Source organism: Cyprinus carpio, chromosome A1, assembly GCF_018340385.1.
Source record: "Cyprinus carpio isolate SPL01 chromosome A1, ASM1834038v1, whole genome shotgun sequence".
Lineage (NCBI taxonomy): Eukaryota > Metazoa > Chordata > Actinopteri > Cypriniformes > Cyprinidae > Cyprinus > Cyprinus carpio.
Window position 1 is genome coordinate 10,127,333 of NC_056572.1, and position 27,257 is coordinate 10,154,589.

The 27,257-nt window shown below is 38.3% G+C and overlaps 1 protein-coding gene across 4 annotated transcripts; it reads left to right on the plus strand.

The window, feature by feature from the left end:
• Positions 1-1,882: 1,882 nt before the first annotated feature.
• LOC109098990 (fibronectin-like) lies at positions 1,883-27,252 on the plus strand. 4 transcript variants are annotated; one of them, XM_042743267.1, is made up of 46 exons: positions 1,883-2,224; positions 2,484-2,609; positions 2,849-2,986; positions 3,074-3,205; positions 3,626-3,763; positions 4,302-4,463; positions 5,074-5,271; positions 5,799-5,981; positions 6,189-6,365; positions 7,068-7,220; positions 8,062-8,190; positions 8,444-8,584; positions 9,929-10,041; positions 10,786-10,954; positions 11,065-11,241; positions 11,427-11,555; positions 11,879-11,968; positions 12,112-12,306; positions 13,114-13,392; positions 13,569-13,832; positions 13,942-14,036; positions 14,446-14,614; positions 14,851-14,937; positions 15,411-15,602; positions 16,765-17,043; positions 17,479-17,667; positions 17,772-17,861; positions 17,969-18,235; positions 18,315-18,431; positions 18,539-18,712; positions 18,818-18,973; positions 19,060-19,173; positions 19,423-19,722; positions 19,830-20,017; positions 20,343-20,430; positions 20,520-20,702; positions 21,017-21,106; positions 21,244-21,432; positions 21,550-21,639; positions 23,225-23,706; positions 23,824-23,962; positions 24,052-24,213; positions 25,534-25,659; positions 25,741-25,847; positions 26,014-26,103; positions 26,215-27,252. In XM_042743267.1, the coding sequence occupies exons 1-46, from the start codon at positions 2,065-2,067 to the stop codon at positions 26,290-26,292; spliced, it is 7,494 nt and encodes a 2,497-aa protein (XP_042599201.1). In that variant the 5' UTR covers positions 1,883-2,064; the 3' UTR covers positions 26,293-27,252. The 4 variants fall into 4 exon arrangements, with proteins under 4 accessions (XP_042599201.1, XP_042599309.1, XP_042599274.1 ...); XM_042743375.1 differs by having other exon boundaries at positions 23,579-23,706; XM_042743340.1 differs by lacking the exon at positions 16,765-17,043.
• Positions 27,253-27,257: the final 5 nt, after the last annotated feature.

The window sequence follows — 27,257 nt, forward strand, 5'->3', positions numbered from 1 at the left end:
TATAAAATTTTATTATGCTGCTCTGTGGAATTCTTGATTCTGATTGTTCAATTGTGACCTGAAGTCATAAAAAGCAGAATTACACTGTATACAGCAGAAGACCATAAGTTGAAATGCTCTTATTTTGTATTTGTTTCTAATTTAATATAACTTTTTTCTTTTTATTACAAATTATATTAGCATTTAGTGAAACACTGAATTGCTTTATGCTTTAAAATATCTATAATTAACCTGAATATATTTTCATAAATTCACACTGGAATCCATATGAGATGCTCTGATGTTTGTAAAAGAATATATAAAGTTGTATAATTATAATTAAAAAAAATATAATTACAAACCATATATAAAATATGAATTCAGTACTAATAGATAATAATAATAATAATAATAATAATAATAATAATAATAATAATGGAAGTAGATACATATATTACATTTAATATTAATATAGCCTATTAATATTAATATATTAATAAATATTTCAATAATGTATGTTAATACAAAAGTGCATTTCATATTTTCACAATAAATACAATTTTGTAGATTAAATATTTAATAAAGACATTATTAAATTTTATTGAACTGCTCGTTGGGTTTGATTCTGATCTAATATGTCACTAATATGTCATATGTTATTTTATATGGTAAGAGAATTGCAATACTCTTATTTTGCATTAATTTAATATAACATTTTTATTGCAAATTATATTAGCATACATTGTTAGTTAAAAGTTGAATTGAAAAATGTGAGCTTATGAATGTCTTCTTCTTTTGCTTTACTGACAGCATGCTTGAACTTCTCAGATTATAACTAAAAAGCCTTCTGATATGTTTCACAGATGTGAAAAGGAAATTGGAGTTGGATGACAAAACTGAACAAACTTGCAGCAGCAGACCGCTAACATTGTGGCAAATGAGGTTTATTATTGAGTCACATGCCTAGATATGGAGGTACTGGACATCAATTCCTGTAAGTGAACGTTCACGTGGGCCTCAGTACTAAATCCTTTTTTGTCGCCAGCAGCTATTACCCTTTCTACTCAGTTACTTCCAGAATCACCCAGGTTGGATAAAAATGTGCAGCAGCAACACTGCATATTTTCCACACATAAAAAAAGAACACAAGGCATGATGTGTAAGTAGCGTGCCCAGAATCGCTCTGCTCTCTTCCACTTTATTCAGCATGAAGGATAAATCTTAAGCTAAGCAAATTAAAAAAAAAAAAAAAAACCATAAAAGCTTAGAGAAAAGATAGCATATTTATGACGTGTATTTTAAGAAGTACATCCACAAAATTGTGTCATTTGATTATCACCCAAGCTGAAAAAACTTATGTTTGTAAAAATGTTAGAATGTATAACTAGTATATAATTATAATTAATTTAGTAATAACCTGAAGTAGATAATATATTATTTCTAATTAATAAATTTTTTTTAAAAAATTATACTGTAATGTATTTTAAACATTTGTATGTTAGTTATATTTGTGACATTGATGTTTAATATATAATTTGTATTAAATATTGTTAAATATTGTTGTTTTATTATTATTTTAATTTATTAAAATGTATTTAAATAGGCCTAAATATTTATTATTTTTTAATATTAATATTGCATACACTTATATAAATATACAGTTAGAGCATTTAAAATGTCTTATGTTCATAGAACTTGTTCAACTCTGAATAACTGTGAACTCTAGATCACAGTTACCTTCGGGTTCATGACTGCGCAGGTGATGCTTGCGTTGTGCCAGACTTCCCTACATTGACGGGGTGAGAGGTCCCTCCCCTCAAGCCCCCGAGGTGCGCTCTCTCTCTCTCTCTCTCTCTCTCTCTCTCTCTCTCTCTTTCTCTCCACACTTGGATAAAATCCCCCTTTAAAAGAGCACTCGTCCAACATCAGCTGGACGGCGGAGGTTCAGTACAGTCAGGGGAAGGCAGCTGAAATACAACCGTGCGCAAAGAAAGTCAGCCTCTGGGAACCTCTCCGCGCCTTCCTCTTTAGCGCGCAACAGAAAATACTGCACATTTACACACTTGTTGTCCTCAGCGGGTGAAAATGACCCGTGTCTCAGTAAAGAGGCTTCTGCTCCTGCTGTGCATCGTGGGATCTGTCTACTGTATGCCACAATCTGCAGGGAAAAGTAAAAGACAAACGCAGCAACAAATCCGTCTGGACCCGGTCTACGAAGAAGCCAGGAGTTTAGCAATTCATGAAAGTAAGTTCATCATCTTATTTATTTGAGGAAAAAAAGTGCACAGGCTGTCGTTTTATACATAATAAAAAGTTGACTGCAAACGTGAGTTGTTTTTTTAATATAGGGATATATATGCTAAGTGTACTATATATATATATATGTGTGTGTGTGTGTGTGTGTGTGTGTGTGTCAACATTTTATTTTATTTTTTTACACGAAAAAAGTTGACTGTATAGGTGTTTTATATAAGAATATGTTAACGGTGTCTTTTTAACTTTAGATGGGTGCAACGACAACGGTCGATTGTATAGGATGAACGATCAGTGGGAGCGCCAGTACATGGACAGCTCTCTGATCTGCACTTGTCAGGGGGCTTCGGGGGTCAAGTGTAAATCCAAACCAGCAGGTATGCATTTTTATGATTCACTTTGATGCAGTAAGATTATGTTTATATTTTTTTCATTTACTGCATGCCTTTCTGTGAGTTCGCAAGAGTGCGCAATTACCCACGTAGCCTATATGCGCACTGAATGAGTTGATAGGTCATTGCCTGTTTTTATTATTAAGCTTTATTCAAGTGATGAATTTATATTATGATGTAGAGAGATATATTTCGTTTATCTGCTCATTTTTTGACACATGTAGCCGAGGAGACGTGCTATGACAAATTCAATGCACGCTCTTACCGAGTCGGAGAGACCTACGAGAGACCGAAGGATGGCATGATATGGGACTGTACCTGCATTGGGTCCGGCAAGGGCAAAATTAGCTGCACCATTGCAAGTAAGTAAAAAAAAAATTGTAATGATGTGTAAATTAAAAATGTTCCCCATTACTAAACTTCTTTCTTTTTTTCTTTCTTGTTTACAGATCGGTGCCATGAAGGAGGAAATTCCTACAGAATCGGGGACACCTGGACACGACCACACGACACTGGAGACTACATGCTTGAATGCGTGTGCCTTGGCAATGGAAAGGGAGAGTGGACTTGTAAACCAGTTGGTGAGTCAGTGTTTACCTGTACATTTGTATTTGCAAACAGTTTCCAGGCTTATAGCTAGTCCTTCAAATCTGTGTAAAGTTGTTTGCAAACAGCTACAATGCTGTTTAATAACTATTAAAATCAGTTAAAAATTAGAATTTAATTTCAGTTTCTCTGAAAGTTTAGGATATGCAAAAGTTGTATATGTTGTATTTTTATTAACATGTTTGCATGTTTTTTATTTATTTATTTGCCCTGTAAATGCAGTTATTATGTGTTTGTTTGTTTATTTGTTTGGTTTGTTTATTTATTGCTTTAGTGGTTGTGTGTAAATGCCCACTAAGATGAAATTGCATGTGACTCTTTTTGGAAATTTGGCATGCTAGCATGCCACACCTGAGTGGAAGGAACAAGATGCTATATTTACTGTATCTTCACAGCGGAGCGTTGCTATGATGACACGCTAGGATCTTCATATGTGGTTGGTCAGACATGGCAAAAACCCTATCAAAGCTGGATGATAGTAGACTGCACCTGTTTGGGGGAGGGCAACGGACGCATCACCTGCACCTCTAGAAGTAAGAGCTTGCTTTCAACATTGAATGTGTTCAACAACAGTAAGAAACACCTTTTTGTTGTGTTTGTTGCTCGGTATACGCCTACTCGTTTCTAAGGTCATGTTTTTCCTCCAAAGTACAGCATTTTCAAATGTCTCCTTACATGACTTTGTAGTTATTTGTACAACACACCCTTATTACATAATTACCAATGAGTTCTGCCGAGCTGCAAGCTTCTTATTGCTGGATGGGAGCTTGCACATGGAAAATTACAACATTCATTTTTCAGAGCTTTTGAAGTTGAAGTCTTGCAGTGAAAGGAAGTGAAGTGGGTGAACAAACACTATTGAGATCTTGACTTCCTTCACCTGTTCTGCTTGGGAAGTGTCGGAAAACACTTCATCATGGTCATAAATAAAGACAACCTACTGAAGTGTGATGGTTTGGAGGTGTTTCCCAAACAAGGGTTGGATAAATGAATGTGAATGTATCTCAGTAAAGAGGCTTTTCCTTTTTTGTTATGTGCCATGACCTTGACCTGTTTCATTGTGTTTTCCAGACCGCTGTAATGACCAAGATACCAGAACCTCATACCGTATTGGTGAGACCTGGACCAAAACTGACTCCAATGGAAACACTCTGCAGTGTCTTTGCACAGGCAATGGTCGTGGAGAATGGAAGTGTGACAGACATGCTGCTTCCCATGCAACAACCGCCATTGGTAAGTATACAAAGTCTGCTGTCAAATGGATGAAAAAGACTTAGAAGCATAATTGCATTATTTAATTCCAATTATCCATGCTTTTTTGAGTTAAGGTTTACATGATTACTCACTAAAGCCAAGGTACAACATAAGTTTGCAGCAGCCCAAATATTCATTACATAAACCAAAGGAAGCCTATTGGAATATCTGCTGTAACAAGTCTGAATGGATCCAGATTGTAATTGAAACATGTGACAAAATATAGATCTTAAAAAAATACAGTGGATGCCAAGTTCCCAATAGGGCATTATGGCTACACATTAGGATAAATGCCCCTGTATAACTTTAAAAGGAAACTTTCAGAATTTGTAAACTAAACCTCCTAATGCAATTTCCATCCATAGTAAATCAAGAGTCCAGTAGCATTCTAAGAATCAAAAGGTTCTTATAGAATCATACTGAATGACAGACGATGACAGAATGATCCCAATGTGACTGATACTAAATTTCTTGGAAAAAAAGAAAAAAACTAAATCCAATAAGAAAACTCTGGAATTTTATTCCTACATTTTTATATATACAATTTTGCTATAAGCTTCAACAGCTTGTCTGTTGTGTTTGTGACCAGGTTCTGGCTCTTCCGTGGCTCATAGAGATTCACAAGTGATGAACCAAGTCAATGTCCTGTCTGAACTTCTTGAGGAGGGCGACTGTAAAACTGATTCTGGTGTGTACTATTCCAATGGTATGAGCTGGATCAGAACTCAGGGCAGCAAGGAGATGCTGTGCACTTGTGTTGGAGGAGGAATCAGCTGCGAGGAGCAAGGTGATGTTTACCTATTTCAATTAAATTTAGGAATTCAAGAATATTTTTTACACTTAACCAGTTCTTGGAAACTTGGATACTTTAGGTACACCCTTGTTGAGCCTTGAAGGTCATGTGACCAGTGTAGGTTTAAATTGTTTCTCACTCATTTCTTGTTCTTTTTCTACTAATTATGTGCATAAAATGGCACCAAAACAAACAAACAGGAAATTTAGTACATTTATGCATTTGGCAGAGGCTTTATACAAAGTGACTTACTGTACATTGCATTCAGTTTACATTTTAACAGTTTGTGCATTTCCTGGGAATCAAACTCATGAGTTTGCCGTCGCTAGCTCCATACTCTATTGTTTAAGCTATAGGTAAAAGGCCTAAAACAAACTGCTTTGGCTCAAAGTAATTATCTTCCAAAAAGGAGGATGAGTATAGAAATTTCCAAATGTTGGTGTGACATGAACCCCTTATTTCAAATGATTGAAACACCCCTGATGCCACTGATAATGTTGTCATCTTCTTGGTTTACGCAGATGGACAGTCCTTTGTTTATGGTGGCAACTCCGGAGGCCAGCCATGTGTGTTCCCATTTGTTTTTAGTGAGAACACCCACTACTCCTGCATCTCTGAGGGCCGAACTGATGGGCAGTTATGGTGCAGTACCACATCTAACTATGACAGTGATGGCATGTACTCATTCTGTACCCGTAAGAACCGTAAGTGCATTTAAGAACCTCTTTCTTTATGTACCTTGAATACACTAGCAAAATGCCACACTGCATGGTCTTTCTGGTAAAACTGGTTGACCAAGGAGGTGAAGCCTTGGTTGAAACCAATAAATTTGGTGGTTGGTCTTTTTCATGAAGTAATCAATCGAGATTCACTCTTGGTTTGTCTGATTATTCCTGTTTTTGGACTTTCAGAGCTTGTGACGACTCGTGGAGGAAACTCTAATGGTGCTGTGTGTCAGTTTCCCTTCAAGTATAATGGACGCAACTACACCGACTGCACATCTGACGGCCGTCGTGACAGCATGAAGTGGTGTGGTACCACTACTGACTATGATACAGATCGGAAATATGGGTTCTGTCCCATGGCTGGTGAGTATGCTTGCTTTAGATCAAATTTTCTCCTTTTACAAATGGCTACGTTTTACTAAGCAGTTCTCCAACAGCAGTACTGGCTTTGTTCACTGTGATACAAAGTTTTTTCCTCTATGGATAATGGAGGAAATAGCCCCTAATAGTGGAAATACATTTGTAGCTTAAAAATTCTGCACATTGAAACCAACCTTCAAGAATACTGTAAATACTAAAAGATTTCAGCACATTGCTGAATAAGGACCACGTTTATACAGTCAAAACATATTTCTACAGTTTTCATGTACTTAGTGTGTCAGTAAGAATATAACTGTAGATTTTTATCTGTTTAAATTATTGGTTCTTTTTAATGCTTTCAGCTGAAGTCAGGTTTTATAGACAGTAATAGCTATTTTGGCCCTAACTGGTAATTTATGTGCTCAGGCCATGATACTCAATGGTCTGCAAATGAGTTCTCTAGATGTATTTAAGAGCCATTATGGGAGCTGGAGTTTTTAAGTCCATGTAATGGGGTACTGATTTGTGGCTTCAATGATTGGATCTATGGGGTCTGCCCTTGTCAGGGTTTTAAGCCTGGCTCAGGTCCAGACCAGACATTGTTCCTGGCTAAGCTCCAGGGAGACGTGCATTCAGAATAGACATGCTTGTTGTAAGTATTTGTTTTCTAAGCAATCATAGTTTACTTTCTTCATTTTAATCCAGCTCATGAGGAAGTCTGCACCATTAATGATGTCATGTATCGTGTGGGTGACGAGTGGGACAAGCGCCATGACACACTCGGTCACATGATGCGCTGCACGTGCCAGGGCAATGGACGCGGAGAATGGAACTGCATTTCTTACACTCAGCTCAGAGGTCATTAGATGTTCTCAAATGCACTTACAGTATCTTACAAATATATTTCACTAATATTTCAAAAAGTAATTCTGAACATGACAATAGATGACATTATGAAATATAGTAAGTACATTAAATATATAATAATATATATATATATATATATTATATATATATATATATATATATATATATATATATATATATATATGCACGTATGTATGCTATACTATAAATATATATTCTTTATATTCACTACTGTAGAAGTTTGGGGTTTGTACAATTTTTTAAAAGTCTCTTATGCTCATCAAGGCTGTATTTATTTGATCAAAAATTCACTAAACAATGCTATTGATATATATTATTTCAGTCTAAAATAGCTGTTTTCTATTTACATATATTTTAAAATGTAATTTATTCCTGTGATGCAAAGTTGAATTTTCAGCTTCATCACTCCAGTCTTCAGTGCAACATGATCTTTCAGAAATCATTGTAATATGCTGATTTGCTGCTCAAGAAACATATTTTTATTGTTATTATCCCAGTTGAAAATGGTTATGTTTAATATTTGTAGGAAACTCTGGTGCATTTTTTTAAAGATTTATTGATAAATAGAATGTTCAAAAGAACAGCATTTGTTTGAAATAGTATTTTTGATTAGAATTCTAAACAATGTAAAAGACTTTACTGCCACTTTTTTTTAAGGCAAGTAGCCTCAGCTAATGTCTAAAACTATGTAGGTTCTACTAACAAATTAAGAGTATAGAGGATGCAGATTTCCCAAAATGCTTCTAGATCTCCTCCTTTTTTTTGTCAGTCAGTCATTATAAAGTTGCTAAAAAAATCTTCTCTATTTCAGACCAGTGTGTTGTAAATGGACAGACATATGATGTGAATGAGACCTTTGATAAGCGTCATGACCAGGGCTACATGATGAACTGCACATGCTTTGGCCAAGGTCGTGGTCGTTGGAGATGTGATGCCATTGGTAAGCCAACACTCTCTAATTCTGTTGCTATGCTGAGTCCTTTGTTCTGTTGTCTTTTTCTAACCTTTTTCTCAAAATGTCAGAACTTCCCTCTATACATTCAAAGTTTTTTACAACATGAATGGCTCATATTTCCTTCAATTCAAATCGAACAGACTTGATTTAAACAATAGTTTTTGTAAACTTGTGAGTTGTAATGAAAGTAAGACTATTTTTACTTTCTCTACACAAACCATTTATTCTTTCTCTTCAGACCAGTGCCAGGAACCCGAGTCCAAGGCATTCTACCAGATTGGTGAGACATGGAATAAAGTCATCCAAGGTGTCCCATATAGATGTTCCTGCTATGGCAATGGCATTGGAGAACTGGCCTGTGAGCCTCTGCAGTCTACTGGTAAGATATCTCAACACTTTACCAAGCATTCAAAAAAAGACCTAGCTAACAGAAAAAATGAATTCAAAGGCAAGAATCAGGACATCTGTTGATGCCAAGAGTCACTTTCCCACAATTACCGTCATTTAACAGTTGATGATGCTTGTTTGTTTTTCTTTTAAAGTCTCAAATGGTCCCACTGAAGGATTTCTCGTCTGTCATTTATAATCAACAAACTCTTTGAAATTCAGCAGATGTAGCAGATGTCAACCTCTTTCTAACCTCACTACAGGGGGAACATTAACCATTTGAAGTTAGCCAGATGGAACAGGTGTTTATGCTATATTTTGTTTTCTTCCATGGTACATGGCTTTAGCAGAATATCCAGTAACTGAGGCTGTCAAGCTTCAGAATATGCCATTAAAGTAGCCATATGATAGCTTTGTGCGACAAACGGTTCATCATTAAAAATCCTGCCTTTGAGCACCACTGCATTAGAATCCTTGAAAAATGTTATTTTTGTCTATGGTTATGGCACATCCATGCAAAATACCAAATTTGATTCTCAAATAGCATTTATAGCTTTTAATACCATGGTCTGCTATTCATTTGTGATTCTGTGCAAGCAAATGGCCTGTGGGAGTAGCGATAAGTAATGTAAGACAGGTTGCCTTGTGTTGGCCTTTTTTGAGGAAAGTGTGAGCTGTATTTTTATGACATTCAAAGAACCAAAAAAGATCAGCCGCAATATGTACTCAGACCATCTGTAAACGATTGTCTTTAGCGCTGTATATTGAAGGTCGTAGTTTTGAAGGGCCACTGTGAATTTGTATCTGGGTTACCATCTTACCGTTTTGTGTAATTTCGGTTTGACACCACAAAGGCTCATGTATTTTCTGCCAGACGTGAAGGGGACATTTGAATTGTTCAAAATGACCTCACTGTGTTGAATTGCATGCAGCTGTTAACCAAACTCTGTGAAGCCCTGGGGATAATAAAGGGTATAGTGGGTGAAGAATGTTATAGCCGGGTGTGATTTTTAACACCACACCCATGCAATCATCCTCCGGACTGTTTTTTATTACCCCTCACTTGACAAACTGGGGTATTTTGCTCCATTTTCAGACATCTGGCCAGACAAGATTTGATTGTCTTATCCAAACTTCTTTTCAAATTCTTAATACGAAACAGACTGAACAGATTTTTTTTCAAAGCTTCTCTCCTTTCTTTGTTTTACTTTCCTTTAGAGTGAGTTTATCACGTTTTATATATCATATTAAATACAGTGGCAGAGTAAATGGCCTTTACAATATAAAACTATCTAATCAGACTGTTAATCATACATTTTTATCCTCCTCCTCAAAGCTCCTGTTCGGGTCATCATCACAGAAGCTGGAAATCAACAGAATTCCCATCCCATCCAATGGAACGCTCCCCCATCTGCCCACATTACGCAATATATCCTGAAGTGGAGAGTCGTAAGTTTTTGTGTTTTTTACTCTCACGTTATGAAGATTTTCGGAGCTGGAATTTTATGGTGATATTGGTTTAGTTACAATTTATGTCAGTAAGGAAGAGCACAACAGCATCGATTTTAATCCAGATTCCTGGAATGAGAGACATTCTGTCCTTTCAGTGAATGTTTGTGTGCCTCTGTCGGCAAGGGATGATTGCCTATGCTAAAAGCATATGATGATATTTCATCACACACACAAATAAGCCACAGTCCTTGGACTTAAAAACACACATTTACTCTTCACTCTGACACGATGAAACATGGACTTCAGTGTAAAGTTGCAAAATTGTGCTTTTTTATTATTATAATTATTATTAACTAAAAGAAAGAGGGTTTTCAGAATTTTTATTTTTCCTGGCAGGGCATTTTAAAAGCTGTGTTTGGACAATATTTTATTTTTGCAGGCCAAACTACATTCAAACAACCAATCTTATATATTTTTTAGAAGTACTTAAAATTTTCTTAATTTTAAATGTCAAGAGATCTTTAACAATCTGGCCTTTATCGTAATACCCACTCGTTGTTACTTTGCAATATTTGTCAAAGTTGTTTCAAGGCATGTAAAGAAAGCAGAATCTAAATGTTTAACAATGTTTAAAGGTAGAAAAATATTCATACTCAAGTTTTACCGCAGATAAACCTGCTTGAACAAGTTTTGGTGATTTTAGCTTCTATATTTTCAGCATGTAACATTTTCCTTTCACAGAAAAACACACGTACACCCTGGAAGGAGGTGACCATTCCTGGGAACACCAACTCTTACACCATTTCAGGGCTTAAACCAGGTTTGACCTATGAGGGTCAGCTGATCAGTATTTTACGCTATGGACCAAGAGAGGTCACTCGCTTTGACTTCACCACTGTGTATGGCTCTTGTACGTAGATTTTTATCTTTTTATGTTCAATTCTTTTCTTTTCCATAGAACTTTCAAAAACCTTTCTATTGAAATAAAGCACTAAAACATCATCATTCCCGTTTCTGCAGTGGACAAAACAGAAGGTGAGACCACCCAGCCCCTGCCAGTAGTGGACACTTCAGAGTCCATTACCGAAATCACCTCCAGCAGCTTCGTCATCTCCTGGGTATCTGCATCTGACACAGTGTCTGGATTTAGAGTGGAATATGAACTCTCTGAGGAAGGAGCCCAACCACGTGTGATTGGTGAATATAGTCAGAGACATGCCCCTTTTTAAAAAATAATTAATGCTCAACATGACTGCAGTGAGAAGAAAAGCTCCAAACTGTAAATAGCCTGATTTGAACTAAAGAAGCTAAATTTATAATACCATTCTTATCCAATTAGAATCAATTATTTTTTTATTTTTTTTACCCTTTTCCCCCCACAGACCTCCCAAGAACATCTACATCAGTAAACATCCAAGATCTCCTGCCTGGCCGTAGGTACAATGTCCAAGTTTTTGAAGTCAATCCAGAAGGAAGTACAAATCTCATCCTGACAACCTCTCAGACCACTGGTAAGAATCCCATCATTGTGCACAGCTGAAAAAATGTAATAGCCATTATAGCCATGGATATATTCAAATATCATATCCATTGCAAACAGCAGGTTTTCAAACAGCATTACTGACTTGATTATTTTGTTGCTCGAATTGTATTGTTGTTTTGATGCTAAGAATGGGTTGCCTCACAAAATGGTTGGTAACAGCAACAAAATAAATTTTATTTTGTTCAAAACAAAATTTACCTCATTTACAGATTCATCCATTTCCAGAACATCCAGCCACAAGAGTCAGCAGAATGCACTGAACATTCAAATTAATTGTCTGTTTATTCATAGCACCTGATGCTCCAACTAATCACGAGGTCTCAAATGTACAGGAGAAATCCATCACGATCAGATGGTCTAAACCCCAAGCACCTATAACTGGTGAGTAACATTTGTGTACCAACATACATGCACTAAGATTGTCTTGTAAAGTTGCTTAAAGTTTTGTTTTTAGTATATCTGCTGATAATGTGTGAATGTGGAATTATAGATATCAACTATTTTTTCATGTAATGTGTGCACAGGCTATCGTGTGGTGTACACTCCATCTGTTGAGGGCAGCAGTACTGAGCTCATCCTCCCAGAGACTCAAACATTTGTGACACTGGGTGACCTACGACCTGGCCTGTCATACAATGTCAGTATTTACTCAGTGGAAGACAACTTGGAGAGTGAACCTTTGGTCCTACAGGTCAGCACTGCTGGAAAGCAAAAGCCTGGTAAGAGTTCAGAAGATCCATTTTGGGAAGCTTTTATTGGACAGATATTGTAGAAAGTGACTAAATTATTGGGGGAATTAGGTTGAGACAAGTTGTAGGTGACATTTCCCACTCTATTTTTATTTTTTATAGCTTATTGCTACTTCTCTTGCTTTCAGTTCAGAATTTGTATCCTTACCTCAGTTTGTGTCAAAAAATGTTCTGCTCACACACACTTAGCATTTTATGTCTGCATTGGAGTTCAAACAACTTTATTAAGAGGCATTTACTCAATTTTCTCTAAGCTTGTGAAAGTGGCCAAGTTTTTCATTCATGTGTAAAGATGTCTGCCAGTTCTTTGACATTTCACGGTGAGACCTGACTCTAGCAAATGCCTGAGCTGGGAGATTTTGTGCTTTCTCAGAACCAAAACAACCTTATAAGGATGGACTGGGGAGTTTTGAGTGTGTCTCTTTGTTCTCGTCTTACAAGTTGAGGTCTTTTTACCAAATACACACTTCCTTATGAGAAATGTAAAAAGTCTTTGCGTGATTTTGCTTTTCACTCTTAAGGCTAATAGAGCACTATTTTTGAACTCTACAAAAGCATGCAGTGATGATACAGACATTCCTGACTAAAATATTTAGTAGTACTTGATAAATCAAGCATCACCATTTCTCTTGCTTTTACTTATGTTTTGGTTTTTGTTCAGTGTTTTGGTACTAGCTTGCCCAAAGTCTTGTGTTTACATTATATTATAATTCCTACCTCCCCTTGTAGTAAAGCACTGAAAGATCATTTAGCAATTTTGTAAATTCTCATTAACAGAGGAGGTCCAAGCTCCCACAGACCTGCAGTTTTATGAAGTTACTGATGTCAAGATCACCATCACCTGGACTGGTCCTCCTAATGAGGTATCAGGATACCGTGTGACTTTTGCACCCGTAAGCACAGATGGCCGGGCCCAGAGACCCCTTCAGCTTCCCGTGACCCAGAATGCTTATGCCGAACTCACGCACCTGCAGCCAGGCACACTCTACCGCTTCCATATTTATGCAGTCAACAGAGGAGTGGAGAGCGAACCTTTGGTTGGGGAGAAATCTACAAGTTGGTGACATTTAAACGTTTATCTTTGAACTATTCATTTTCTAAAATTCAACTAAGAAAAGATGCTGAATTCATGTATAATATAGTTACATTTATATTATACTGTACATGCCATTTTGGTCAGCTTTTTACTACATTTTCTGCCTGAACATCTAGTCAACATTCTCGTCCCTCAGAGCCTGATGCCCCTACCGACCTGCAGTTCACTGATATCACTGATGACAGTGCTCTGGTCATCTGGTCTGTCCCCAGAGCTCAGGTCACAGGTTATCGTCTCCTCATTGGCACGGGCCACTCCAGCCCCAAACATCTGAGGATCCCCGGCCATGAATCTCAATACAAACTCAGCGACCTTCAGCCTGACACCGAGTACATAGTCACCATGCACTCAGAGCAAGGGAACATGCTTAGTGAGGGAGTCACTGAAACCTTCAGAACATGTGTGTAACCCCTCTCCTTTTTCTGTAACAATACACAATGGTGCTCTCCTGTGTTCATTTTGGAGTGCTCAGTTTTGAATATCCTCTTTATTTGTTATTTGTTCATCAGCTCAGCCAACGGGTAATGCTCCTCGATTCACCACAGATGTCACTGATATTGCTATCATTGTTACCTGGACCCCAGTACCACGATTCAGCTACAGGGTATAAACACTATATTTACAATTTGCTGGTTGCCACATAACATTTTCTTGTGCAAAACAGGTGAAAATAATGCAACTACATTGTAAATATTACATATTAGATGGCACGTTTTAGAGTTTGTATATTGTTCTCAGGAGCTGGAAATACATCACCGTAAGTGTTTCCATTCCTTGCTGGAACCACCAACCCCCAAACCCCCCCCCCCCAGCTTTTTATGGCAGCTGGTTTTATATGGGTACTAGCATCTCCACGTTGGTCATTAATGGTCATAGATGGAACACTAGGTTGTCCTAGTGAAAAGTTCAGTTTTAACCCTGCACCAGGGTTTTACCTCTACATTCCCAGAAAAGAAGCTCATGTATTTTCCCTGTGACTCAGTGACTTCAATGAATATGTGCCCTTCTCTCAGATGTCTGTGAGGCCCAGCCAAGGTGGTGAAGCTCCCAGAGACAAGACCTCTGGAGAAGGCACTATTTACATTTCTGGTCTGACTCCAGGAAAGGAGTATATCTACAGCTTGCAACCCTTGTTCAATGGCAGAAAGCATGGCAACCCAATCACAAACAAAGTTGTGACATGTAAGTTGTGACATTGTCTGAAAGCTTTAAAGATTTTAAAATGCAAATGCTTAGTTTTTTTTTTTTTTTTTTTTTTTTTTTTTTACTAGCTACAAAGACAGAGGTCTGGTATATCTCTGCTGAAAGCGATTCAATATAATTTTAATGCAGATACTTGTAGCCTGTAATACAGGTCTCAAAATCCTAAGTACATTTTCTAATGTTGAACTTCATTCCTCTTTTCTCTGTCACATTAGCCCTATCCCCACCAACTGACCTGAATGTGGTGTCTAACCCTGTCACTGGTGAACTCAATGTCAGATGGAGCAGAACCAAAAGTCCAGGTAAATATTGACTATACACCCACTTCTTATCCTTGTTCACCCTTTCTTTGAAGCATGCTGGTGGACCTTGGCTATTTATGTAGGCTGTATGTGTGTGTATGTGGCTGTTTCAAACATTCAGATTAATTTCATCCCATTTTGGGAATTATCTGTTCTTCAAGTAATCCTTTTCTCCCATTGTTCTTTGTCTGTTTGCATATCTTTCATCTGTTTGTGATGTTTATTGCATTAAGTGCATTTAATTGTAACTTTCTGTTTGCATGTACTGCAAACAGAAAGTATCCCTTATCCCTTGCTAATCATGATATTTCCAAAAAATATAAAACATAGTTTATTGGACAACACTATGGTATTCTTTGAAGAACCTATATACCTACAGTATATACAAATGGTATCTTTCAACCATAGTAAAGTAGCAATATTATTTTGTATTTCTCTTTTTTATACTTGCAATATACCCTTTATCCTCTCAGATATCACTGGCTACAGAGTGACGTGCACACCAGTCAATGGGCAGCGTGGAAATACTCTAGAGGAGACTGTTCGAGGGCATGAAACCTCATGTACCCTTGAAAACCTGAGTCCTGGCGTTGAATACAATGTCAGTGTCTATACTGTTAAAAACCACCTGGAGAGTGAACCTGTCTCAGCCACCATTACGCAAGGTAAGAATCCATCTACAGTCAACATGTACAGTAATAACAATCCTAAAGGTAAGTTCAAGCCATGCTCTGCTGGATCAAGACCACCATGACTGATCCAGAGAATCGCCTAATTATCATTATACAGATTTAGAAATTTACCCTTTCAAGACACCAATAACATTTTTTGTAAAGTAGTGTTCATTTTGGCATATATGCGTGCCAATTGCTCCTTTTAAAGCATATATGAATAATATACTGTGAATCACAAGTATGCACCCGAAACATCAAGAGTCAACCCAACAGGTCCTGTTATAGTCAGCTTTGCAATGGTAATCTTAACCTGCTCTGCTTATGGTTCAGTGCCTATAAATAGACCCAGGCATTTCACCAGTAATGGACAATTAAATGGCAACTAGCTAGTAAACCTATCATAAGTTAAATATAGTATAAGGTATTAAACCCAACCGAGAGATGGCTACCCGGAAGAGAAGACAATGCAGAATAAAGTCGTAATTTTTGTTATTTTTTGGACCAAAATGTATTTTTGATGCTTTAACAAAATCCTAACTTACCCTTTGATGTCACATGGACTACTTTGATGATGTTTTTATTACCTTTCTGGACATGGACAGTATACCGTACATACATTTTCAATGGAGGGTCAGAAAGCTCTCGGACTAAATCTAAAATATCTTAAACTGTGTTCCGAAGATGAACGGAGGTCTTACGGGTTTGGAATGACATGAGGGAGAGTCATTAATGACATCATTTTAATTTTTTGGTGAACTAACCCTTTAAGTTAAATTAAATTAAGAAAATCCAGAAATTTCTTCTTTCCAATAAATCCTTGGTGTTGTTTAATCTGTTCGTACATCATGAAATAATTGTATAATTCTCAACAAGCATGGCTGTTACACTTTTTTATATCTATGGAATTCGATAGTTAGCTAGAAAAGTTTGAGCTTGATACTTTCTCTTTTTTGTAGAATGACTAATTCAAAAGCCTGTTTATTTTCCATTATTGTGTGCATGTCTTCTGTTGATTAGCTATTAGCAGTTTTTAGCACTGATGGCATGAGAACAGTAATTTACTGCTTGTCTTAATTAGTCATTGTCACTGCTTCTGTGTGTCTTGTCTTCTCTATCTCTTTCCCATAAATGCAACGTTGTTAACTGATTAAAGATGTGCCCAAGGTGGGTGATCTCAGCTTTGTTGATTTAACGGATACCACAATCGGAATTAGATGGACCCCACTAAATTACCCAGCAGTTACTGGATACCATATTACGGTTGTTACGGCCGACCAGAGTTTTCCTATTTTTGAGGACGTGGTGAACTCCTCCGTCAGCTATTATACCATTCGAGGACTGGAGCCAGGCATCAATTATGACATCAGTGTGTCCACCATTACAGATGAGGCGGAGAGTGTGCCCTCGGTGATCACACATCAAACCCAAACTGGTGATTTATCCTACATAGGTTTCTTGTTACATTTCAGAGGGTGGGGGTAAAAGAAAAGGGAAAGGAATGGAGAATATGGTTGTAAACGAGAGGCTGAGACCATCATCCGTCAACCAACATTTGTTCAAACCACTTCACTTCATTACTTCCTAGTCCAAGATTATCAATTTGCTATTTCCAGACTCAGTGCAGCTTTTTGAATCAATTATCTGCTTGCTTTAAAATATTGATGCATTTCTAGGAGTATGTTCGTTATTTGCACTCTTGGGGAATGCATTATGATAACTTCCACTTGGTGGGGTATCATATTGTTTGTATTTATTGTATTCCTGTTTCATGTTCACAAAAAAGGTGAAAAACTATTTATTTTCATGCTGACAAACTTTTCACTTTTTAATTTATGAAATTATTGTCTCTCAATCTCCTCTTGTTCAGCTATTCCAGCCCCCACAAACCTGAACTTTGCTGAGGTGGGCTCAGACTCCATGCGTGTGTCATGGACTGCACCTTATATTCAGCCATCTGAAATCAGCCGCTTTGTCATCCGTTACCATCCCACAAAAAATGACGATGACACTCAGGAAGTCAATGTAGGAGGCGGCACCAACAGCTTCCTCCTTCAGAGTAAGGATTTACTAATGCTTTCATTCAAAGTTCTTTATTTCACCCATGTGCTTCTTACAGTCCAAACACGTTTTACTTGCTGATTTTGAATTTTCTTGATTCAGACTTACTGCCAAACACAGAGTATCTGGTGAAATTAGTGTGCGTGTATGACGACAGAGAAAGTGAACCTGTAACTGGTGTTCAGAAGACAAGTATGTATCTGGATATAAGAAATGGTGTTCAATTGTTAGTTTTCTGACCACTCTCTGTTCTGGTCTGTCAGTTTCTCCACTTGATTTTGTTCCCATCATACACACAGATTTGGACTCCCCAACAAATCTGGACTTCTCTGATGTCTCTACCAACTCATTTACCGTGCACTGGATGGCCCCACGTGCCGTCATTACTGATTACCGCCTACGCTATCAGCCAACCAGTGGTGGGCGCGCTAAAAACGAGAGACTTCCCCCTACGAGAAATTATTTAACACTGGTGGACCTAGCCCCTGAGACAGAGTATACGGTCTATATTTATGCTGTCAGCGGCAATAAAGAGTCTCTACCACTTACTGGAACACAAGCAACTGGTGAGAAGTTAGAAAAATTAAAGATTTTGTTTTGTTCATCTGTGAGGTATAAGGATGTGACTCTTGTTTCTTCCTGTAGTCTCTGATGCTCCCACTGACCTGGCTGTGACGTCCTCCACTCCCACTAGCATCACGATCTCCTGGGATGCCCCTGCAGTCACTGTACGCTACTATAAGATCACACATGGTGAAACAGGTATGACGAATGGTTTTAAAGTGTTTCTGTGGTGTGGTGTTGTGCTCTGTTGCTGTATGTTCACTTGAGCTAGTAAATGCAGTTGATTCCTTCTCACTGATCCTCAGGTGAAAGAGATGCACCCAGAGAGTTCACCGTTCCAGGAACACAGTCCACTGCCACCATCCAGGGCCTGCGTCCAGACACCGATTACACCATCACACTGTATGCTGTGACAGGCAGAGGGGACAGCCCAGCCTCCAGCACACCAGTGATCATCACACACAGGACTGCAGGGGGAAGTAAGCACTCATGCTCAAGTCATGCCCATCTGTATCTATTATGGTTTTTGACCATCAGCTTAGCACACATTTCTTGTGGCTAAATTGTTCATTCTCCATTCTCAGGTGTTGCATCCCCTTCAGATTTAGATGTTACTGATATTCAAGACAATGCCTTGACTGTCCGCTGGAGCCCAGCTAGAGGCCCCATTACAGGCTACAAAGTAACAGGAACGCCCAAGGGTGGGCAAGGTCCTACATTCTCAGAGCTGGTTGGCCCTGGTGAGACATCTCTTGCGCTTTACCCTTTTCTCAGCCTTTATTTCTAATCACAACCTTGAAGCTGATTCTGTTTCTACCTTATTCAGAGCGTACAGAAATGACCATACGTGGCTTGGTGCCCACACTGGAGTATACAATTAATGTGATCGCTCTCAGCCCAGAAGGAGAGAGCACCCCAGTGGTCCAGAAAGCTACAACAGGTTAGTATTTTTTCAATGTTTTTTAAACTACCTAACTTTTAACCTTTGAAATTGTAGTTCAGGTCTAAGTTGTCCACTGGAACAACTTGGAGTTAAGGACTTGCTTAAGAGATCAATGATTATAATTCAATGTTGTTTCTTTACGAGGCTTGAACCAGCAACCTTCTAGTTATAAAAGTGTTGTGCTTTAGCCACTATGCGACACCACCCAATACAGACTCCCTTAACTCTCTCCTTCCAACTCTCTAGCAAGTTTGCAGCATCCAAGAGATCTTACCTTCTCTGATGTGGACTCCACCTCCATGATTGTGACATGGGATGTTAAACGGGTTCCAGGAGTGACCTCCTACAGGGTTCTGTACTCTAGTCCAGAGGAGGGAGAAAGAGAGTACCAACCAGCCCTAAGTGGTCGTGATAACAGTGTGGTTCTCCAAGGTCTACGCCCAGGAACCATATACGATATTAAAGTCATTCCCATGAAAGGACGTTACCCACTCCGTACTCTTGAGGGCACTCAGCAAACTACCCATAAGGAGACTCAGCCCACTGGTATGACCTCTCTAAATTCAACTTAGCTTCTCAAGTTAGTCAATTAGATAACAGGGTTGAGTGTTAGAGGGGATCTGTCCTGATTTTTGTACTTTCACCTTTCCCAGCTGTTCCTGCTCCCACCAATATACAGTTCTTCGACATTAGTCCATCTTCTTTTGTCGTGGCATGGCAGGCACCCAATGCCAGACTTTCTGGCTATCGTGTGGTGGCATCACCGAAGAATCAGTATACCCTAGCCAAAGAAATGAATGTTGCACCAGACTCCACACAAGTCTTAGTGCCTGGGCTCATGGTAATATGTCTACTACCTTGCACTTTACAAATACATTTGACCTTCGTAGGCACAAGTAAAAGTTAAAACGTTTGTAGAATTTTATTTATTGCCAGGGACATTGGACAATACTGTTTCGTGATAATTATGCAAAGATAACTGACAACAGAATGCTGCAATTTCACCAGTGAACCATGTTGTAAATATAGAATAACTGACTTTTTGGTTTCTACATTGCAATTTTGTTTAAATCAAGTTTTAAGAAAATTAGTCTAGGTATTGGTAGCTATTTTTAATGAATTATGACTCGCCATCTCTGGCCTAAATATCTGTTGTTTACTTCTAGGTGGCCACCGCTTATGAGGTTCATGTCTACGCACTGAGAGGTTCAGACAGCAGTTCACCTCTTACTGGAGAATGCACCACTGCTGACAGTAAGTCAGTTTCCCATATTTTTATAGTAGAGTGATTTTTAGTAGTTTCTCTGTATTAAATGGAAACTATCATCTCATTAACTCCACAGATATAACCCCTCCTCGCAGAGTCCGTATCACTGATGTGAAAGACACTTCATTCACTCTCACATGGCGTGTTGTCAATAATGAGCCAATGACAGGTTTCCTTATTGAAGCCACACCCAAAAATGGAGGCCACCCCACCTTCAGGCAAACTATTCCTGCTGACCGTCATACCTATGTTGTCACTGGTAAGTTACTGTACAATCCATAGGTAACCCCCTTATTGGCCATCTGTTTAAACATTAATGGTAAGCCACTGTTTGCTCAATACATATTACCAATACGTAAACAACTCCATGGTATATTGTATTCAGTTACTTCAAAGAGTACCATGGCATTACCATCACAGAGATGTCTAAAATCTATGGGGTTACCATGGTAGATTATTGTAAATGTTGAATCCTGCTTTTTCTGGATAAACTCAAAAAATATTTTTTAATAACTTTTTTAACCATGTTGGAAGTTTTGCTGTTTGTTGAAAGAAATTTATTCCATACCTCAGGTTTGCAGCCAGGCGTCATGTATGTGGTCAACATGTACACACTGAATGGAAATAGTCGAAGCCCTCCTTTCACAATGACTGTAAACACAGGTACAACTAAGCAAATCTGCCCATGTGGAAAGAGTAAAATACTGTATAAATGCTAATGCAATAAGAAGAAAAAAAAAAAAAACTGATTTAAATTTATCAGTATGAACTTAACCTTTTTATCTTATATATCATCACAGCTCGGCCAGCTGTTCAGTCTCCAACTAACCTCCAGTTCACTTCGCTGACCCCTAATTCCATCTCCTTCACTTGGCAAGCCCCTCCAACACACATTACAGGATATTACATCACTTATGAAGAATCAGGTGGTTCACCTCGTGAGCTTATACCACGCCCTAATGCTGGCCAGAACTATGCTACAATCACTGGTAAGACCCAGAATGCATCACATTACACCCAGTTATGGTATAAATAAATGTTGGTAAATTAGGTAAAACAAAATTTATAATGCACTATGTCACCATATTTTGACGATTTAACAACAGGTCTGAAACCAGGCACCGAATACATCATAAAGATCATATCCCTACTGAATAACCAGAGAAGCACACCACTGGTTGGCACAGCCACAACTCGTAAGTATTTACTCATATAAAAATATAGATTTTTCTTATTTGTAAGTCGCTTTGGATAAAAGTGTCTGACTAATGGATAAATGTAAATATGCAATGTTAATTCACATATTAAGACATAAGGTGTACGCCCTTATGATTTTATGCTGAATGGTACAAGCTAACGAAAAAGTGGTTTGCAAGCATGATGGCTACTACTGCAGTAGCAACTAAAACAGACAGAGCATAGATACAGCACGCAGCAGTTAGCCTAACTAGCTTACACTGGATTTTCTAAAAGCTTGACATTGCGCTGGCTTGCATTTCACTAGTACACTTGGCTAAGCGACATATTTTACACTGCTCAGCTTTTTAATGATGAAATGCACTCAGAACTGAAATGCAAAATAGAGGTAAATTGCATTTAATGTTGCTTAATTGATACACCAAACTGACTGGACTGCTAGCCCATCACTACACTGTTTAATTTATTCAAACTAAGGCTACGTCCACAGGAAGCCAGAGCTTTCCCTATCCAATCTTTTTTTTTTTTCCTCGTCTAAAGAAATATCTGTGTCCACATGAAACCACAAAACCAACACAAACCAATGTAGTATACATACCAGACCAGCATGTGGCGCTGTAATTCTGCCACAGAGATACACTAATAATGGAGAATAAGACTTGGACTATGTGCCTAAACCTTGAATGCGTTATACAAACGAACATGGAACAATACATTTATTAATCTGTGTTAATGTTAGTTAATAAAAAAAAATTGTTCAGTGTTTGTTCATGTTTTGGTTGCTGCTACGTGACGTAGCGGTGTCTGACTAGGGGCGAGACGTGGGCTGATGACATCATCATTTCAGATGATATACAGATTCGCTGGCCACACGAAAACGCAAGGGCGGCATTTTCAAATGTATCCACTCTGGGACCCGGTTTCAAAAAATATTCACTCTCCCAAAACACTGGATCCATGTGGACGAATCGGTTATATGATACAAAATTTATGCGTATACAGCGTCTCTGTGTGGACGGGGCCTTCGCTGTTCTCTCATTGGACTACTATGATCAAATCCTTTGATCAGTGTTTAAAGGGCTGGTCCATACTAGTCCAGACTTTCACCAGTGTTTTCACTCTGAGGAAAAGTGTTTTTTTTTAACTGAATCTTACACGATATCCAAACCAAACATAAAGGAAAATTTCCCAATAACAATGTTACAAAACCACAGCCAATTGGAACATATTTGATGTTTAAACAGAGTTGCATCTGGAATTTTGGACAAATGAGATTTCATAATGGGCAGCAAACAAACAGAAAACAAACATAGAACAACCAGCTTTTCACAGTTGAGGACAGAAACTTTAATGTGTTTAGTTTGATATCCAGGCTCTAAATCAACTGGTATAAATATATAATGCAAATCCTCCTTATAACTATATAATGCAATTTTGAGAAAATTCTTGGATCCACTTCCCTTTAAAAAGATATCAGCAAGTACGTTCATTACTTGACCGCATCTTTAGTGCCTTACTGGCTGGTAGATGCAACTGTGGCTGCCTCTTACATGCTGCTTTGCTTTTAACACTTTTTCCGCCCAGAGCTGACCTCAGATCTGCCCAGTCTGCCTCATCATGCTGGCCCAGACAAACTGGATGTGCCTGAGCCAGACAACAGAGTTCATGTAGTGGGTCCAACTGGGCATGATTCACCTGATGCGCATGGGCAGCATGTGGAGTACACAGAATTCAATAATCAGCCCAGTCAACCCAACAGAGGCTACCAGCCTCAACATCGTCAACCAGTCCCTCGACCTAACCAACCCCAGCCTTATGTGCCTCAAGTTGGGGAGACCCTAGTTTACATCCCCAAGGTGGGACCCGATGGGGGTCGTGTGCCTCAAATTATTCAGGTTAGTGAGAGGCCTGGCGACGGCCTTCCTTTTGGTTTTCCAGACGACAAGACTGGAAGACCGCAAGAGGCCCAAACCCAAACCACCATCTCATGGCAGCCCTACCAGCAGAGTTCTGGTTACCTGGTGTCCTGTCAGCCCATTTCGCATCCAGATGAGAAGATGTTTCAGGTGAGGACCTAGGAAGGATTTACAGGAAAATTTTAGATGAATGCAAAAGAAAAAGGACCAAAAACTTCCTATATCACCTTACGCTTATTTTCAGATTCACCCTTTCTACTTTTGCAGATGCATGTCCCAGGAACATCCACAAGTGCCACCCTGATTGGTCTCACCTCTGGTGCCTCTTATAATGTCATTGTGGAGGCCTTGAAGGGAGCCCTCAAACACAAAATTTTGGAGGAAATGATCACCGCTGGAAACACAGGTCAAGGATCAATGAACTTTGATGAAAGCTCAAAAATGCACATACTAATGATGCTTGTCTTAATGTTTCTTTATTATGTACATCAACAGTTCCAGGAGATGTTTCATCTAGCAAGGACTCGTGTTATGACACCTTCACAGCAACTCACCATGATGTCGGACAGGAATGGGAGCGTATGTCTGACACTGGCTTCAAACTCTGGTGCAAATGTCTTGGCTTGGGAAGTGGACATTTCAGATGTGATTCTTCCAGTGAGTAACTTCACACCTGGAGATCAAATGATGGATTTTATCCTGTAGATATCCCTCTTCATGTAGAATTCACTGAGTTGGAAAAAGGATCACCCCCTTGTGTCCCTACTAACTTTGCACATCTAGACTTTGCCATATTTGCCTACTCTTCTTTGCAGAACTGCTCAAGTTCAGTTAAATCTCATGGTGGACCATTTGTGGACTGCAGTCTTTCACAGATTTTCAATGGGGTTTAAGTCTGGGCTTTGACTAGGTTATACAAGGACATTCACCTTTTTCTCCTTTAACCACTGTGTGGTCAGTTTTTATTAGTCATTTTTATGAGGGGGTAATCCTTTTCCAACTCAGTGATTGTTCATTTATTTATTACTTTAGTTTGTTCTGACGTTGGTGTCATATCTTTAACTTGAATTATAAGTTGCACTGAGTAAAAACAAAACTGTGTCCGTCTTCATTACAGGCTGAAAAGCAGCAAAAAGTGATTATTTTAAAGTTGGGTGATTCTTTTCAATGCCCACCCGGTGTCAGAAATCGCCCCCTATGCTGATAAATAGGGCACTATTTGAGAGGACAGACATTTTTTATGGTATCTGAAAACTTATTGGACATTATTGAGGTCACTTATTCAATCCCACAGCAATAACAAATGTTCAACTGATGTATGCTCAATGGCTAGAAAATGCCCATAATGTACTGTGAGAGTTGTGCAATGAATGAACTGCCACATCTCGCCAGATGGCGGCAACAACAGCTGAATCATCCATCCATTCATTTTACAAAGAGCTCATCCACGGCATACAGCATATTATAACACTGGTAAAAAAAAAAAAAAGAATTGTAAATTGATTATTAAATTGTTTAATTAGGTTTTATACATAGTTTCCGTGACGGAGTTCACGATAAATACTTTAATCTTACTACTGGAGCTGCCAATATGCCAGTTTCAAATGATTATTAAGCAGCAAACACACTATGCAAAAGCGGCAGTCCTTCTGGTACACTCCATGTCCGAATTCACTCACTCATTTTCATTTACTCCGTCAAGTGAACTGTATTAGTTGGAAATAGTGAATGAGGGGTGATTTCGAGATTCAGCCCCACTACCTACCTGCAGACTTAGGTTCCCTGCACCAACACAGCTGTCTGTAATTATCAAGTGCTTCTGAAGAGATTAATCAGCTTGTTTATGTGTGGATTGAACCAGGATTGGAGCTGAACTTGTCAGGATGGTAGAGCTCCAGGAACAGGATTGGGCACCATAAAGATCTCCTGTATTCTGTATGAGTGTTTCCACTCTAAATACCATTTTTTTTTACACAGAATGGTGTCACGACAATGGAAATAACTACCGCATTGGTGAAAAGTGGGACCGACAGGCAGAAAATGGTCACTTGATGAGCTGCACTTGCCTGGGCAATGGCAAAGGAGAGTTCAAGTGTGAACCACGTAAGTGCTTCCTCTCAACAGACACTATGTAGTCAAGTTTCTTCCAATCAGTGTTATTAAAATTCTTGCATTTCGTTATAGATGAGTCCATATGTTATGATGACGGAAAGATGTACCAGGTCGGAAACCAGTGGCAGAAAGAATACTTGGGGGCCATCTGCACATGCACATGCTATGGAGGACAGCAGGTAAGAACAGAATTTACAAATTATAGAACAAATTTGGAAAAAAAATCAAAACAGTTAGAAAAGGTATTTTTTAAAACACTTGAACTAAAATGAAATTTAAAGAGGGTGTTTCAAATTCATATGCTTGGGTACGGTTGGAATGCATTGTGTATGTGCTGCTCCTCAGGGTTGGCGCTGTGAGAATTGCAGAAGGCCTGGTGCTGAGATAAGCGCTGACCTGCTGAAGCCGGTCCGCTTAAACACTGGCCACAGGGTGGTGAGTATGTGCAAATGTGCATTGCATCGATACATTTCCTATATATTTGAATGTATGTAGATAAATATTTCTGGTTTCCTTTGTATTACATATTCCCCTTTGTTCTTCCAGAACATTCAATGCCCAATCGAATGTCTCCGACCTGAGCTTCTTGCAGATGCTGTGGCCAATGCCAAACCCCAAGAGTAAAACTGATTGAACTGCACCATGACCTTCTGCCCCCTTTATGCAACATTTTACTTGGGACATGTAATAATGATGTGATGTTATAGGAAAATGTACTAATCACATACTGCCATAAAAACCTCCATTTGTTACCACATCTCCACTGCCATCCAGCTGCTGTTGTGATGCCATAGCAATAGCCGGATTCATTTACAGCGTTTGATTGGCTGTTGTTTGGTTGAGGAATTTGATTAGCTTTAACTTTTTTGTTTGCAAGTGTGCTATATACACCAATTAAAAAAAAACTTACTGCAATATTAAATGAAGATAATTCCCATTGCAGTTTAAACCATTTTGTCTATTTGTTGATACCAAAACTATAACAGGAAAGTTCACTTTCTCTGTTAAAATATGTGAAGAGATTTTTCATATGCAGCTTTCTAATTGAATTAAAATTTATATATATAAAAAAAAAATACCATTATTGTCAGAGGATTTCAGTCTTTATGAATTGATATTGGGCAAATATGAGAAAGTAGTAAACATAAGCACTGTTTTATAAGAATGTTAGAGCACCACTGGGGGTACACTGAAGTACCAAAAATCTAGTTTCAGTTTGTCTTTTATATAAGAAGCCTTTTTGGGTTTTTTTTCCATGACTCATTGATTATTTAGAGTTAGCACTGTTTTTAGATTGATACCAATTTAAATTTTCTAAATTCTTTGACTATTTATCCCCTTCATTCAGAAGTGTTTGAATTGTATAGAAATGTTATGCTTCTCTCATTTGTCATTGTTCTACACCAGATTTCACTACTGTTAAATCCATTTTTTTAAATACATTACAGGACTCGTGACAAATTGTATTGATTAAATTTTACTAAAAAAATTTAAACAAACCTTTTACTTTTTTTAAACAAACCTGGCGAAAAACAAGACGTTAATAAATGCAAATAAACCCTTAATGGAATCTATGACAAACTATCATA